Source organism: Heptranchias perlo, chromosome 39, assembly GCF_035084215.1.
Source record: "Heptranchias perlo isolate sHepPer1 chromosome 39, sHepPer1.hap1, whole genome shotgun sequence".
NCBI classification, from domain to species: Eukaryota; Metazoa; Chordata; class Chondrichthyes; order Hexanchiformes; family Hexanchidae; genus Heptranchias; species Heptranchias perlo.
The window spans coordinates 1,839,156-1,856,883 of NC_090363.1; the positions used below are offsets into that span (position 1 = coordinate 1,839,156).

General features: G+C 48.3%; 1 protein-coding gene across 1 annotated transcript; it reads left to right on the plus strand.

Moving 5' to 3' along the window:
- Window positions 1–722: 722 nt before the first annotated feature.
- LOC137305054 (cytochrome P450 2K4-like) lies at window positions 723–14,100 on the plus strand. The gene is made up of 8 exons (XM_067973827.1): window positions 723–787; window positions 4,081–4,230; window positions 7,069–7,229; window positions 7,780–7,953; window positions 8,646–8,787; window positions 10,468–10,655; window positions 12,090–12,231; window positions 13,894–14,100. Exons 1-8 carry the CDS (start codon window positions 769–771, stop codon window positions 14,070–14,072), a joined length of 1,155 nt encoding a protein of 384 aa, XP_067829928.1. The 5' UTR covers window positions 723–768; the 3' UTR covers window positions 14,073–14,100.
- Window positions 14,101–17,728: the final 3,628 nt, after the last annotated feature.

The following is a 17,728-nucleotide window of genomic DNA, read 5'->3' on the forward strand; positions in this document are numbered from 1 at the left end:
AGATTACGAGCGCTGCGCACAAAGACTAACAATGGCTCTGTCTGGGCTGCCTGCATTCAGCACTACCAATGCCCTGCTGCTACTGTGTGTTCTCTTTATCATCTTACTAACTTACTTCAGGACGAAACCAAAGACTGTGCCCAACTTCCCTCCTGGCCCAACTGGACTCCCGTATATCGGCAACCTGCACCAGTTGGATCTGAATAAGGTTCACCTGTCTCTCATCGAGGTAAGGGAGAGAATCACTGGAGAATTTAGGCAAGGTCACCAACTCATTGATTTGATCATATTTTATTCTAATAATCAACCCTATGGATAAATTAATGAATGGGGAGTGGTTTGTTTTCTATGTAAACAGTGGGCTCAATTAAACGTCCTTGTGAAAATTCAGTGACCTAGTTGATAAAAAGTTATTAAAAGCTGTCAGCCAGAACTTGCAGAACCTGTTTGAATCGACAAAACTGGTCACTGAATTCCATTAGCTGATTCTTTTTTGGGGGGAGGACATTTATTGATGTGATTTCGGTTCTCTTTACACATGGGATGTGTGACGTTAAGTCAGAACATCACTCCATCCAATGTGATTTTTCTTTACCCATCAAGTTTTATCTTTATGTGTTTCAGTTATCTCAGAAATATGGCTCGATATTTTCTCTCCAACTGGGACAGCAGAAAACGGTGGTGCTGACGGGGTACGAGGTGGTGAAGGACGCTCTTGTCAACCATGCGGATAAATTTGAGGGGCGGCACCAGAATTCACTGACTAAGATGTTCAGAAACAATAATGGTAACTTCAGATAATGTTTCCTGTCACTGTGCTTATTGTATGCTATTTAAACGGTTTGACGTGTGGCCTGAATCTTTTTTTAAGCGTGAAAGCCTAATGAAAGTCCAAGGCCCACAGTGCAGGATACCTCCAAACTTAAAAATAGTAGGAAGGAAGAGAAGTTAAATGAAGAAGTAATCCGTTTTTCGGATGAGACGTTAAACCGATGCCCCATCTGCCCTCTCAGGTGGATGTAAACATCCCATGGCACGACTCAACGAAGAACAGGTGAGTTCTCCAGATGTCGTGGCCCTTATTTATCCATCAACTATCACCACTAAAAATCAGATTATCCGGTCATTTATCTCATTGTTGTTAGTGGGACCTTGCTGTGCGCAAATTGGCTTCTGTGTTTCCTTACATTACGTTATAGTCCAGCAATTTTATTTTAAATTCACAAGCTTTCGGAGGCTACCTCCTTCCTCAGGTGAACGATGTGGAAATGAAGTCCTCGAAATGAAGTCGCATTTATAATTCACAGAACAATGCTGGTGATAACAGACAGTTTTTTCAACTGCCCGTTGCCAAGGCAATCAGTGTGCAGACAGACAGGTGTTACCTGCCAGGTCTCAGAATATACAAATCACCAAAAAAAACAACAAACAAAAAAAAAAAACAGAGATAGAGAGGTAGAAACATAGAAAAGACAGCAACTGACCCGTTATATTAAAAACAGATAACATTTGTTCGCTGGTGGGGTAACGTGTAGCGTGACATGAACCCAAGATCCCGGTTGAGGCCGTCCTCATGGGTGCGGAACTTGGCTATCAATTTCTGCTCTACGATTTTGCGTTGTCGTGTGTCTCGAAGGCCGCCTTGGAGTACGCTTACCCGAAGGTCGGTGGCTGAATGTCCTTGACTGCTGAAGTGTTCCCCGACTGGGAGGGAACCCTCCTGTTTGGCGATTGTTGCGCGGTGTCCGTTCATCCGTTGTCGCAGTGTCTGCATGGTCTCGCCAATGTACCATGCTCCGGGGCATCCTTTCCTGCAACGTATGAGGTAGACAACGTTGGCCGAGTCACAGGAGTATGAACCATGCACCTGGTGGGTGGTGTCCTCTCGTGTGATGGTGGTATCTGTGTCGATGATCTGGCATGTCTTGCAGAGGTTACCGCGGCAGGGTTGAGTGGTGTCGTGGACGCTGTTCTCTTGAAAGCTGGGTAATTTGCTGCGAACGATGGTCTGTTTGAGGTTGGGTGGCTGTTTAAAGGCGAGTAGTGGAGGTGTGGGGATGGCCATAGCGAGGTGTTCGTCGTCATTGATGACATGTTGAAGGCTGCGGAGAACATGGCGTAGTTTCTCCGCTCCGGGGAAGTACTGGACGACAAAGGGTACTCTGTTGGTTGCGTCCCGTGTTAGTCTCCTGAGGAGGTCTATGCGATTTTTTGCTGTGGCCCGTCGGAACTGTCGATCGATGAGTCGAGCGTCATATCCCGTTCTTACTAGGGCGTCTTTCAGCGTCTGTAGGTGTCCATCGCGTTCCTCCTCGTCTGAGCAGACCCTGTGTATTCGCAGGGCCTGTCCATAGGGGATGGCCTCTTTGACGTGGTTAGGGTGGAAGCTGGAAAAGTGGAGCATCGTGAGGTTGTCCGTGGGCTTGCGGTAGAGTGAGGTGCTGAGGTGCCCGTCTTTGATGGAGATTCGTGTGTCCAAGAAAGAAACTGATTCTGAGGAGTAGTCCATGGTGAGCTTGATGGTGGGATGGAACTTGTTGATGTTATCGTGTAGTCTCTTCAGTGATTCCTCGCCGTGGGTCCATAGAAAGAAAATGTCGTCGATGTATCTGGTGTATAGTGTTGGTTGGAGGTCTTGTGCAGTGAAGAAGTCCTGCTCGAACTTGTGCATGAAAATGTTGGCGTATTGGGGTGCGAATTTGGTCCCCATGGCTGTTCCGTGTGTTTGGGTAAAGAACTGGTTATCGAAGGTGAAGACATTGTGATCCAGGATGAAGCGGATGAGTTGTAGGATGGCGTCCGGAGATTGGCTGTTGTTGGTGTTGAGTATTGATGCTGTCGCAGCGATGCCGTCATCGTGGGGGATACTGGTGTAGAGTGCCGAGACGTCCATCGTGGTGAGAAGTGTTCCTGGTTCAACTGGTCCGTGGGTACTGAGTTTTTGTAGGAAGTCTGTAGTGTCGCGACAGAAGCTGGGGGTTCCCTGTACGATGGGTTTCAGGATGCCCTCGATGTATCCAGAGAGGTTCTCACACAGGGTTCCGTTGCCTGATACGATAGGACGTCCAGGTGTGTTGGCTTTGTGTATCTTTGGGAGGCAGTAGAAGTCTCCCACGCGGGGATTACGTGGGATGAGAGTGCGTAGGATGCTTTGAAGGTCTGGATCGAAGGTCTTGATCAGTTTGTTGAGCTGGTGGGTGTGTTCTTTGGTCGGGTCTGCGGGTAACCGTCTGTAGTGTTCCTGGTTGTCCAGTTGTCGGTATGCTTCTTTGCAATAGTCCGTTCTGTTCTGTATGACTATGGCTCCTCCTTTGTCCGCTGGTTTGATGACGATGTTGCGGTTGGTCTTGAGAGCGTTGATGGCGTTGCGTTGTGCTCGGGTGACATTCTGGACTGTCTTCTGAGTGCGGCTGATGAATCTGGCATTGACGCATTTCCTGACAGCTTGAGCATACATGTCCAGCTGAGGGCAGTGACCCTCTGGAGGAGTCCAGTTTGACTCTTTCCTCTTCGGTTGCTGTACCGCGGATCCCTCTGTCTGCTGTTCCGGATCGTCGATTGTCTCATTGGGTTCGCTGCTGAAGGAGGAAGGAGGTAGCCTCCGAAAGCTTGTGAATTTAAAATAAAATTGCTGGACTATAACTTGGTGTTGTAAAATTGTTTACAATTGTCAACCCCAGTCCATCACCGGCATCTCCACATCATCCTTACATTACAACAGTGGCTGCACTTTTAAAGTATTTAATTGGCTGTGAAGCACTTTGAGACGTGCGGAGGTCGTGAAAGGCGCGATATAAATGCAAGGTCTTTCTTTAATGATGGCGACACCAGCCACAGCTTTCGAAAGCTTGTACAGTATTGGAATAATCCTTTATACATGGCCCTGTAGCCACTTTCTCAGCAATGTTAGTGACCCTTTTAATGTCATGCTGTTGACTCCTGGGTTCCTCTTGTCCAGGAATCCTTATTTTATTTACTTGTACTGTACTGAGGTTTTAAAAAGAATTCTCTGACTTGCAAAGCCAAACATGTGGCCAAGTATCAATTTTATCCCAAATTTGTTCTTCGATTGTCTCCCAGGTGTTATCATGTCGAAAGGTGAGTCGTGGAAACAGATGCGAAGGTTCACAATATCGACTCTGCGTGATTTCGGGATGGGCAAGAAATCCATTGAAGAGAAAATATTAGAGGAAGCCTCTCACTTGAGGGATCGGATTGAATCTTTTAACGGTGTGTGTCACAAGTCACGGTTGGGACTGAGCCTTTGTAATAGGCAAGAGTTCCTCTGTGTCCTTAGGAACATAAGAACAGAAGTAGGCCATTCAGCCCCTCGAGCCTAATCTGCCATTCAATTAGATCATGGCGGATCTGCACCTCAACTCCATTTACCTGCCAAGCTCCAGGTTCCATGATACCCTTACCCCAACAAAAATCTATCGATCTTGGTCTTGAAAACTCCATTGTAAACAATTTTACAACACCAAGTTATAGTCCAGCAATTTTATTTTAAATTCACAAGCTTTCGGAGATTTTCTCCTTCCTCAGGCAAATGTTTCAAGAGCTCCTTGAAGCCTACGCATTTATACATATAGAACAATACATGGTGTTTACAGACTGCCCCTGCAACTGCCCGTTGCCAAGGCAATCACCGTGTTCAGACAGAGAGGTGTCACCTGCAGAACCCCCGAATACACATTCAACAAAAAAACAAACAGGGAAAAAAAACAGAGAAAAAAAACACAGAGAGAGGCAGAAACATCCGGAAGGCAGAGAGAGCCAGCAAATGACCCATTATATTAAAAACAGATAACATTTGTTCGATGGTGGGGTAACGTGTAGCGTGACATGAACCCAAGATCCCGGTTGAGGCCGTCCTCATGGGTGCGGAACTTGGCTATCAATTTCTGCTCGACGATTTTGCGTTGTCGTGTGTCTCGAAGGCCGCCTTGGAGTACGCTTACCCGAAGGTCGGTGGATGAATGTCCATGACCGGGATCTTGGGTTCATGTCACGCTACACGTTACCCCACCATCGAACAAATGTTATCTGTTTTTAATATAATGGGTCATTTGCTGGCTCTCTCTGCCTTCCGGATGTTTCTGCCTCTCTCTGTGTTTTTTTTCTCTGTTTTTTTTCCCTGTTTGTTTTTTTGTTGAATGTGTATTCGGGGGTTCTGCAGGTGACACCTCTCTGTCTGAACACGGTGATTGCCTTGGCAACGGGCAGTTGCAGGGGCAGTCTGTAAACACCATGTATTGTTCTATATGTATAAATGCGTAGGCTTCAAGGAGCTCTTGAAACATTTGCCTGAGGAAGGAGAAAATCTCCGAAAGCTTGTGAATTTAAAATAAAATTGCTGGACTATAACTTGGTGTTGTAAAATTGTTTACAATTGTCAACCCCAGTCCATCACCGGCATCTCCACATCTTGAAAACTCCAATTGACCCAGCATCCACTGCCTTTTGGGGCAGAGAATTCCAGATTTCTACTACCCTTTGTGTGAAAAAGTGGTTCCTATTTCCCTCCTAAATGCCCTAGGTCTAATTTTAAGATTATGTCCCCTCGTTCTTGATTCCCCCATCAGAGGAAATAGTTTCTCTCTGTCTACCCTATCAAATCTTTTTGACGTTTTAAACACTTCGATCCAATCACCCCGCAATCTTCTATACTCAAGGGAATACAAGCCAAGTTTATGCAACCTGTCCTAATAATTTAACCCTCTAAGCCCTGTTATCATTCTGGTGAATCCGTGTTGCATCTCCTCCAAAGCCAATATATTCTTCCTGAGGTGCAGTGCCCAAAACTGAATGCAGTACTCCTGATGGGATCTGACCAAGGCTCTATACAATTGAAGCATAATTTCATCCCCTTTGTAATCCAGCCTCCTTGAGATTACCTTTAGGTAACAATGATCAGCTCTTCAGAATTGGGATCATGTGGATAAAAATAACCAACAGGGGACACGTTTTTTCTTCTTCAGAGCCTGGGTGCAAGAGCTCAGTGCGGCAGAAGTTATCATCACAAATTAAGGCACAAGTTGCTTATAATTTTCTATCCGTTGGTCATGGGTGGTCAGGGGTCTGGAGCTGGGTTGTGATGTTCAGCTGATGACCTGGCCAGTGCCTGGACACCTGCTGTAAATCCAAGTAGCCGCTGATGAATTGCTGAGGTCAATCACTAGTCAATGGCCCATGGCGTTACACACGGAGAGACAGGACCAGGTGCAGTCCTCAGATAAAGTGGGGTTAAAGGTGGGACAATTTTAGCAAGGGCAAGGGAGGACTATGATGCTGAAGACTGAAAAAATGTTAGAGGGCAAAGGTGGAGTGGAGTGGGAAGAAGGTGGAGGGTGGTTCGAGGCTGAGGGTAAAGTAGAAAGGAGTTAGAGGCTGGGGGCCAAGAGCATGATTAGGGGACTGGGGAAAAGTAGAGAGGGGTTAGAGGCCAGATCAAGGGGCAAGATAGAGGATGGCGAGAGGCTGAAGGAAAGTAGAGAGGGGTTAGAGACCAGGTCAAAGAAGAGAGGGGTTAGAGGCTAGAGGGCAGGGGCAAGGGGCAAGAGGCAACATAGAGTATGGTACGAGGCTGCGAGTGAAGGGGAAAGGAGAGCAGTGTCAGAGGGATGAAGGGGAGAGAGTGATAGAGAGTGGGCGACAGAGCTAGACAATTTTTAAAAAAAATAAAGCTAAAAATTCACAATTCATTGATAAAGATTACAAATTGTTTTTTAGACAACACTGGGCAAGTGGAGGGGCAGCAATGAAGGCCCAGGGGCCAAATTTTAAACATTTTTTAAAAATGAAGATAAAAAGTATTCATATAAAACAAAAAAATCATAATGCCTGACCAGAGTGGGCAGCAGTGAGGGGCTTGGTCCAAATGGGTGATGAGTGGGAGTGAGGTGACTGGACTGTAGCCAATGTATCTCCCCAGTTGAGATCAGTTAACTCAGCCCAGACTAGGGACTCAATCTGGTCTGTATGGTTCAGTTACATACTGTATTTAAAAACGGAGTCATTAACAAGGACCTCTGATCCACTTTCTAAGCTACATTTTATTACTTGCAGGTCAGCCCTTCGATACGACTATGCCAGTGAATTGCACCGTGGCCAATGTTATCTGCTCAATTGTACTTGGGAACAGATTTAATTACAGGGATGAATCTTTTGTAACCCTCATAAAACTGATTAATGAAAACGTTCAGCTTGCTGCATCCCCACTGGTACAGGTAAGGTTCTCAAATGACCAGGGTTGGTCGATATTTAAAGAAAATGGTTGCAGTTGTGATGATAGATTTTAAATGGGAGATTGGCTGGTGGGGCTGACTGACCTTTCACCTCTCTGGCCTGGGTTCAAGTTTAGGATGAAAGACTACGTGTGAAGGGGGTTGTAAGAGTCCTACACAAAGTAAGTTTGGACAGTCTTATCCTGTTCCTGGTGGACCTAGGTGCATAACGCAAAACTGTCAGTAAATTGGTAAGCAGAGGTGGCTGGTGCAAGAATTAGAAGAATAAGGTTAGTGTGGGGGTGGAACCTCTTCTGAGGTTGGGGCTGAGGTGCATTTTCGCAGCAGGGTGCAGTCTACCCTCCTCAACTACTCTCTCCAGAACCAGAAGTTACCCAACCTCAATGGTCTATTTGTCCTGAGCTGGGCTTCAAACCCGATATCCTATCCCTCACCAAGATTGCCTACTTCCACCTCCACAACACACCAGCCGCCTCTGCTTTTACTACTGCCTGACCTGAGCACCGTTTCATTTGTCTACTTGTGTTTTCAGCTGTTCAATTCTTTCCCATTCCTGGCATATCTGCCAGGGGTCCATCAGAAGCTCTTTAAGAACATAAAGAAGGTGCAAACTTTTATGAGAAAAATCCTCAAAGAAAGCTGGCAGGAGTTGAACGAGAACGACATTCAGAGTTTCACTGATGTCTTCATGGTCAAGCAGCAGGAGGTAGAGTAATTGGTGCCTGCACTGAAGAGTGATAGTGAGGCTGGAGCGGAGTGGGGGTTAGCAAACCAAGGGAAACTCAGCATCACCATTCAAGCCAGTGGTCTGTCCTATGTCATGATAGGGAAGACGCTCGGATAGGCTTGAGGGAGTAGGGAGCAACTTGGTACCCGTTGTTCAGGGGCTTCTGCTGATGGTCATCATCCAGTGACCCATACTGAAGTGCACAGGTGTGTGATGTCAGGATGGGACAGGCTAGGGCTCGACTGTGACGCCGCGACGATTGCATGACATGAGAACGCTCATCGTGTTTGCTCACTCGTTAAGACTGACCACTTTGGTAAAGTAACAGAGGGCGCCATTTATCCAAAACCAAGCAACCCAGTGTTAAAACCAGAAAAAAATAACAAAAAGCAAAATGCCATTTCCCAAATCCTTATTTAAGAAATGAAGTTGCTTCCGGGAATAAACCCAGCATCTTGGGGTCTAACAGTCTGAAGGTGAGGAGAAACTATCGCTGGGCACTTGGGGAAGGACAGTAGCTATCCATCTGGTGTGTAATACTCCCAATATGTGAGGCTGGTCTCAGTCTCATGGTTAAATGGCTGCGGTCTTGTCTAGCCAGCTATCACTCTGACCAGATTTGACCCCACTTCTGCTCCCGCCTGACTGTTCTCACTTTTTTTCTTTCAAAGGAATCAGGAAACCCAAACACACATTTCCATGAAAATAACTTGTTAATAACAACAAGTGACCTGTTTTTTGCTGGGATGGAGACCTCATCTACCACCCTTCGCTGGGGTCTTCTACTCATGGCGAAAAACCCCGACATTCAGAGTGAGAAGTTATTTATTTCATTTCTTGATACTTCTAACTGTTGATGGACAAGCAAAAAGAAAAATGGATTTACACCAAATTCTGTCCAGTTCTGAAGTGAAGCAAATGGAATGAGCTCAATTTATTCTGTAAAATCCAATACCTTGTCCAATATGGACTTGGGTTTGGCTGAGCTTGATCTTTTCAAAATAAAATGATGCTTCCTGGACAGTTTTCATGTATGTAGTTGCTCTCTTTCCTACTAAGACGTTCACCATTGTATAATGCCTGTTGATTGCTGCACTGGGGTGGTAGAGTCTGGTTACCTGGTTACCACACATGGTTACCTCACGGGACATCCATACGCATGGCCTCTCCTCGTGGGACATCTACACACGTACTTTTCAACAGAGGCCACTGGGTGGTCATTCAGAGCTGAAAAATAGGGTTATATTTTCCCCATCCCAAGCACAGAGGTACTGAACCCAACTGGACTGCTGTTCCATTCCCCCAGCCAAGGTCAGCTAGCCCAGCGCAGGGATCAAACCTGGAACCTCTCTGCTCTGTTTAACCCAGTACCACACCAGGTAATGCTCACGCACGCTGAGCCAATCTGTGAGTGTTTTAAATCTTTAATAATAATGGAATATGCACAGACCATGTGGGATAGTGCTTACACAAGTGAATTTTCTCCAAGGGGTCCTGAGGTTAAAGTTGTTTGGCTGAGATGACTAGAGGGTGGAAACTGCCTTTGTCTGAAACAACCCACGGTTTAGTAGGGTCTTACCATTTTATACTATTGACCAAGAGCACCAGTGAAGAAATGAGACCAGTTTGAAATATAACGTGAGAAAAAACCGACTGATGATTAAAGAAGCAGTTCAGCCAGGGGGGTCACATCATTAACAACCCTGTATTTGTTACCTCTAAACTGGACTATTGCAATGCTCTCCTGGCCGGCCTCCCACCTTCCACTCTCCATAAACTTGAGCTCATCCAAATCTCTGCTGCCCGTATCCTAACTCGCATCAAGTCCCGTTCTCCCATCACCTCCTGTGCTCGCTGACCTACATTGGCTCCCGGTCCGGGAACGCCTCGATTTTAATATTTCCATCCTGGTTTTCAAATCCCTCCGTGGCCTCGCCCCTCCCTATCCCTGTGACCTCCTCCAGCCCTACAACCCTCCGAGATCTCTGCGCTCCTCCAATTCTGGCCTCTTGCGCATCGCCGAATTTAAACGCTCCACCATTGGCGGCCGTGCCTTCAGCTGCCTAGACCCTAAGCTCTGGAATTCCCTCCCTAAACCTCTCTACCTCTCTCTCCTCCTTTAAGACGCTCCTTAAAACCTACCTCTTTGACCAAGCTTTTGGTCACCTGTCCTAATATCTCCTTACATGGCTCGATATCAAATTTTGTTTGATAATCGCTCCTGTGAAGCACCTTGGGTCGTTTTACTACATTAAAGACCTATATAAATGCAAGTAGTCGTTGTCTCGCTATATTCATACTTGTCCTTGAATCACTCGCCATTTCCCAGTCATAGAGCTAAGCTTCAGGCTGACCCTGCCCTATAACCAGCAGCTATAATGCGTGTAAGAGCTGTCCCCGGATGATGTTAGTAATATTGAGGAGGGAATGCAGACGTGAGGTCGAGACTGGAACATAATTTTACCTAAAGATCTGGGTCTTCCCCTCTGTTAGAGAAAGTCCAAGAAGAAATCGATCAACTTATTGGAACAGAACGAAATCCGAGACTGGAAGATCGAAAACACATGCCGTACACTGATGCTGTGATACACGAGATACAAAGGTTTGCTAACATTGTCCCATTGAACCTTCCTCATTTAACCGTCGTGGACACCAACTTCCGAGGATATTTCATCCCTAAGGTTGAGTATGAAAATGGTCAAAAGCCAGAATATTTTTAAAGGCAGTGGGACTTAAAGAGGGATATGATCAATTTGAACAATGCTTTGAATATTTGGCCTGTTTCTGTTCATTTAATGGGAGGCAGGGGAGGGATTCTCACTGTATTGGGGAGGGGTAGACTGAGAAAATGTGACATACATTTATTATTTTCAGATAACTGAAGCCCAGATTTTGACCTAGCCTGCCCAGCGGGAATGGGGGGAGTTCGGGTTGGATGTCCATGTTACACCCCGCCCGGTCTAACGTGCCATTGAAGTTAAACACAAATACCCTTGCTCGACATCAGCCCAGTATTCAAAGCTGACACTTCAGTCTCCATTCCCCGGGGCTGTCTGGAGTGGGGCCCCAACCCAACCCTTCTGACTCAGAGGCAGGAATACGACCACCGAGCCAAAGGCTCACTCCTCCAATTGAGGATGTACGGGGCAGATAAATAGCATGCCCTTACATTTGGTTTACCTTGCAGGGTAATCTCTCTTATTATTTAAATATTTAAATAGCTGTAGCGTGAGCCTCTCTGGAAGAAGCCAGGAATGGCTGCAGTGGGCGTCAGACACCTCCCACAAGTGCAGTGTGACGAGGTTGGTGAAAAGCAGCACAAGAGGACCTTGTTCTACACAATGATAACCTTGCAATCAATTAAATAGACTCTTTACATTTTTAAATTTACTCTGCAACGCCAACAGAGACACTGGCCATCGGAAATGCAACAGCATTCCTTGGACCCCAGTGTCGCTAAGGTTCAAATGATGGGAAGTACATCCCACAGCATATTTACATCGAATTATAATGTGCCTGTGATACAACCACTATGAGTTCTGACTGGAAGTGCCAGAAGTGGATCAGACGAGTGGGGAGCTGGTGGAGAATTTCCTGGTGCCCGCTGCTTTAGTTATGCCAAGAGGCTAATATTGCTCCTGTGGAAGCTCTAGGCCTCCATGTGATGTATTATTACTGGGTCAAGGCACGGATTGGTAGAACACAGCTTGGCACCCGAAATCGTCCAGTCAATAAATCTTCTAACTCAATGGGACCAGTAGAGCAATTCTGAGCAGAGTAAATGTGCTTCACGACAAGGAAAGCGAAAGAGAGCTGGTGAGCCCAGGCCCACCTTGTGCACTTGGCAACTAGCAAGAGATGGTCATTGGCAGGGGTCTAGGAGTAAAGTGCTCACTTCTCCTCTTCGGTCATGGGGAGAAATAGGCTGTGTGGTAGCAAGTTTACTTGATGTTCAATCAACCGTCCTGTGCTGACCCAAAGAGACAGGGATGGCTGCCATGCACCATTGGTAATAGGGGTCCCATCACTCGTTACACTGGCGGTTCGTCCCATCTCATCAACCAGAGGCCTCGTCATGGTCTCGGACTGGACTGACTTTGCTTTCTGATTCACAGGGGACTCAAGTCATTCCCTTACTGACCTCGGTGCTGTACGATAAAACTCAGTGGGAGAAACCAAATGAGTTCAACCCGTCGCATTTCCTGGATGCTGAGGGGAAGTTTGTGAAGAGAGATGCCTTCATGCCTTTCTCTGCAGGTAATGGGTGAATACACTGGCTCTGGGGATGTAGTTTAAAAACCCCAGTGAGAAAGCTGATCTCTGGTTGCCTCTTTTGAATTTACAGACCCTTTTCCATAAGGTGCTACTGCACAGCCAAGTATCTCAACTGGCATCCGATGATGTGCCAGTCAGCTGCCAAGCTGATGAAACCCATTGAAAGTTCTATAATATGAACAGAAATAAAGAATAGTCAGTGATATTTATTCTAAAGAAGCCCAGTGACGGGAGTGAACCTTGGGTTAGTGGTAGCAATCCTGCCTCTGAGTCGGAAGGTTAAGGGTTTGAGCCCCACTCCACACAGTCCTGGCGAGCGGAAACGACAGTTCCAGCCTCTGAATATTGGGTTGGTATCCAGTGGGGTACACACGTCTGAAGGAGGCAGAATTTTTTTTTAAAATTCATTCTCTGGATGTGGGCATCGCTAACAAGGCCGGCATTTATTGGCCATCCCTAGTTACCCCTTGAGAAGGTGGTGGTGGGCCTTCTTCTGGAACCGCTGCAGTCCCGTGTGATGAAGGTGCCCCCTCAGTATTGCCAGGTCGGGAGTTCCAGGATTTTGACCCAGCGACGATGAAGGAATGGCCGATAGATGTCCAAGTCAGGATGCTTTGTGACTTGGAGGGGAACCTGGAGGAACCTGTCCAATACCTCGGGGTTGACATCCAGTGGGGTTCTCACATCTGAGGGGAGGGGAGTGGTGACGCCCCCCCCCCCCCCCATCGCATCCAGCCGGTCTTCCTGATAGGGAGTTGAGTGTCAGGCTAACAACCTGCCTACGTAAAAAAGGACTTTGTTACAGAAATGATCTAGAGCACGATCTGCTGGATGTTACGCAGTGAAAGAAATCGGTCGTCTCGGCACTAGAAGAGCAGAAGCCCAATGATGGTAATTATGTCATTCCTGCCTTTCTTAACGTCACTCGATGGATTTATTTTCAATAAGCCGCCTGTTTCTCTGATGTAACCTTTCTGTATTTCTCTCCGCCTTTGCCCATCGGGCGCTGCTGAATCTCACGTCAAGCTCTTTGGCCGGGGAGGAGCACAATCTACACCACAGGCTTCTCCACGGCCAGCATGGATGTAGCCCTGTGCCTGACTATTAGGGGGGAGTGGTTTAACTGTCGGTAAGAAGGAAAGAGTTGGGTTCAGCCCGTGTTTCTCTTCGCTTCCTGCATTAGGGAGTGAGCCAGCACATCACGGCGGTCCCTCTGACTGACAGGCAGACTGGGCACTGATGAGCAGACACCTCCACAAATTGCAACTAGTGTTCCCGACAGCTTGTGTCAGGGATTTAAGACAACAGACCTTCTCCTTTGTACTTTCCTCCCCGCACCCCACTTTTCCCTGAATCTGTACTTGCTTAAAAACCATTAGAGATTTAACTTCTTCCAGATCTGATGGAAGGTCTTCGACCTGAATCGTTAACTCTGTTTCTCTCACCTCAGATGCTGCCTGAGCTGCTGAGTGTTTTCCAGCATTTTTCTGTTTTTGTTATTTCAGGGATTTAAACCTCTTGTCTCACCACCTGCCTGGACAATTTTCACCACCGATGTTTGAGGAGAAGATAGGATTTATAACACACTTCATCTTGCGTGGTATTAATGGTGTTACGTACCTTGTTTTTTTTGTTTGTTTGCAGGTCGGAGGTCGTGTGCCGGGGAGAGTCTGGCCAAGGCAGAGCTCTTCCTGTTCTTCACCACGTTGCTGCAGAAGTTTTGGTTCCGAGCTCCGCCTGGTGTCACGGCACTGGATCTCACAGCGGTGGTGGGAGTTACACTTGCCCCGAAACCCCACAAGCTGTGCGCTATGCTCCGCTGACACCGTACACGACCATGTTGGTGGAGCTTGGGATGGACTGTTCCCAAACCACTACACATACCTCATTCTGCTGGGTGTACATTAGAACTGATTCAAGATCACTGCCTGCACATTCTTGTGGGGGGAGGGGGGGTTCATGGTTATTTGCGGACAGGTGGACTCCTCTGAATTCCCCGACTCCCATGTTCTCACAACTGAGGCTGCAAGCTGGCTCAGGTGGTTCAGGGTTCCAGTACAAACTCATCCTGATCTCCTGGGCATCAGTCCTGCTGTAATTCAGATCCTTTATCTTTACCCGATTTACTGTTAATAGTCATTGCCAGAATTTTTTTATGATGTGGAGATGCCGGTGATGGACTGGGGTTGACAAATGTAAACAATCTTACAACACCAGGTTATAGTCCAACAATTTTATTTGAAAATCACAAGCTTTCGGAGGCTTCCTCCTTCGTCAGGTGAATGTGACATTCACCTGACGAAGGAGGAAGCCTCCGAAAGCTTGTGATTTTCAAATAAAATTGTTGGACTATAACCTGGTGTTGTAAGATTGTTTACAGACATTTTTTTTAAAGTGGTGATTGTAAACAAACAATGAATTGGAAATGCAATAAAATTATATGTTGGATGATGAGGAAACAGACAGGTTTTTAATCATAAAAAAACTGTGGGAGAGACATTTCGAGATTGATTTTTGTGTCAAACATACATTACATAGAATTACACAGAATGTACAGCACAGAAACAGGCCACTCGGCCCAACAGGTATTTATGTTCGTTACGGATCCGTTATCGGGAAATTTTCCCTCAGTGCCTCCGCACCATCGCCACCCCCCACTCCCTCCCCACATTGACTGATGAATCTCTAACTTTCTAAAGCCAGTTTTTCCCAGGGCTACGAGATGTTCTCTGGGCTCCTCTCCCTCCTGCTTCTTGCCACATGATGCTGAGTTCAGCTGCTCGTTGATCCTCCAATCACAGTTTCCTCTCTTCCACTGGTGCTTCACTCACCCTTCAACCACAACAACAACTTGCACTGATATAGCGCCTTGAATGTAGTAAAACGTCCCAAGGCGCTTCACAGGAGCGATTATCAAACAAAATTTCACACTGAGCCACATAAGGAGATATTAAGACCAAAAGCTTGGTCAAAGTGGTAAGTTTTAAGGAGCGTCTTAAAGGAGGAGAGAGAGAGGGAGAGAGGGGAAGAGGTTTATCACGCTGTCACTTTTTCCGTTTGCGCTTTTGCGCCCAATCTTCAGCCACCATCGCACCCTGCGCACCTCTCCCCCACTCGAGTTCGCTGACCGTCAAATCACAGCCTCTCTCCGGCCGCTCGTGCTTTGACCGTTGGGGTTTGAGCGCTCAACGTCTCTCCACCCCCTTCCCCTCCCCCTTTCGTGCTCGCTCATCGAGCTACACTCACCCCAACATGATCATTGAGGCATGCGTGAAGGCCATGGCCGGGGCTGTCGGCACTTCAGCCATTGTCGCTGCCTCTAAGATGTACGGGAAGGCAGTGTTCTTCCTGAGGTCGGAGCGGGCAGTGTTCCCGGCCCCAAATAAGGGGCTCACAGTGGGCAGTATATTCCCTCCGATGGATCCTCTCGAAGCCATCGCACAGAGGAACGTATTAGCAAATATCCCGCCCTTTATCCCCACGAGCTCCTCCTCTCCCACCTACGTCAACTGGGGGAGGTGAGATCAGAGGTTGCACTAGTCCAGCTCAGCCTCAGGGAGACAAGCCTCCGTCATGTCCTCTCCTTCTGTTGCCAGGTATTTATCCAGCTGGCGGGGGAAGGTGGTTTCTATATCCACCACCTGGGGACCGCCGACTGGACATCGGACGGTGTGCTCTGCCCCTGCCTGTAAGGTGATGAGGCACGTCTTCAGGAACTAACCTGCCTCCCGGGCCGCCAGAACAGCCAAGGCGGCCGAGGCTGGTGCCGCCACCGCTACCGCCCCTCCCCGACTTGGTCACGGCCTTGAGGATCCCAACCCGTGGCAGGCGTATGAAGAGGAGAAGGCCACTCTGAAGAACCTGCAACTCGTCAGGGCCCGAGGCGCATACCTGAGGGGCCTGGACCACGGCTCCCCCTCTTCTACCCGCCGGGAAAAATGCGAGGGATCCATAAGCAGCTCCTTATGCTGCTGGCCGACGACGGATTCCTTGTCTTGGATCCAGAGTGGATCAACACCAGGGCTCGTGCCTATTCCGTGGCTCTTGTCTCTCCGGATCCATCCAGCAAGGGTACCAACTGAGTTTTGTGGGAGGACCTGCCAAAGGGGTTCGATGCTCCTCTAAGCTTGGCGGAACTGACCGGTGCCTTCCACAAGCTCTTGAGGGGCAAAGCCACAGGGCATTCTGGGATGTCCTGGGGGGCGACCACGTGCGAATCCTGGGGGAAAGTCTGGCAACCGAGGAGATGCCCCTTTCTTGGCGCAGGGCAGTTGTCGTCCTGCTGCTAAAGAAGGGGGATCTCCGCCACCTTAAAAACTGGCGCCCGGTCTCTCTCCTCAGCACGGATTACAAGGTCTTTGCCAGGGCCATGTCTGCTCACCTTGGCACCGTGCTGGCCCACATGACCCACCTGGTCCAGGACCTGATCCGGGACCTGATCCACCATTCCCAGAGGGCGGGTCTGTCGGTCGCCTTCCTTTCCCTGGATCAGGAGAAGGCGTTTGACAGGATGGATCACGAGTATCTATGCAGGACTCTGCGGGCATTCAGGTTTGGGACACATTTCGTCGCCCGGATCCGACTTCTGTACGCTGCCGCGAAGTGTCTGATTAAGGTTAACAGATCTTTGATGCCTCCCCCCCCCGACCTTCATTTCGGGAGAGGAGTGCGATGGGGATGCCCCATGTCTGTCCAATTATATACAATCTGCGTGGAGCCTTTCCTGTGCCTCTTGCGGAAGAGGTTGTCGGGACTGGCTCCGCGTGAGCCGGGCGTGGAGGTCGTCCTTTCGGCTTACACCGACGACGTGCTCCTCGTGTTCACGGATCCCGTTGACTTGCGGAGGATGCGCAAGTACCAGCGAGTGTACTCTGCCGCGACCTCCGCGAGGATCAACTGGGATGAATGTTCCGACCTCCTGGTGGGTCAGTGGGGGCTGGACTCCCTGCCGGAGGAGTTCAGGCCCATTGCCTGGGGCACCGCCCACCTCCGGTACCTGGGTGTCTACCTGAGCCCTGCCGAAGAAGTCTGGCCGGCGAACTGGCAAGAGCTGGAGGCCAAAATCACCGCTCGCCTAGGGCGCTGGACAGGACTGCTCTGATTGTTATTCTACAGAGGTCGAGTGCTGGTCGTAAACCAGCTGGTAGCTGCAATGTTATGGTACCGGTTGGTCCCACCCCCCAAATTGGTTGCCAAGATTCAGAGGAAGCTCATCGACTTCTTCTGGGACGAAAGGAAGCACTGGGTCGCTGCTGCAGTTCTGAGTTTCCCGCTCAGAGAGGGCGGTCAGGGGCTGGTGTAGGTTCGCACCCAGGTAGTGACTTTCCGCCTTCAGACCCTGCAGCGATACCTGTACGTACAGGATCCTCCGACATGGCGTGCTCTGACAACCTTCCGTCAGATGCACAGCCTGAATGAGGACGCACAGCTCCTGTTTGTCAAGTTGCATGGCATCCATGTGTCCTGTCTTCCACCAGGA

What these genes read in the sequence shown, in the direction of transcription:
- LOC137305054 (XM_067973827.1), top strand. An exon ending in TCGGATTGAATCTTTTAACG is followed by an intron (nt 4,231 to 7,068) that starts GTGTGTGTCACA and finishes TATTACTTGCAG; the next exon opens with GTCAGCCCTTCGATACGACT. An exon ending in CTTCATGCCTTTCTCTGCAG is followed by an intron (nt 12,232 to 13,893) that starts GTAATGGGTGAA and finishes GTTTGTTTGCAG; the next exon opens with GTCGGAGGTCGTGTGCCGGG.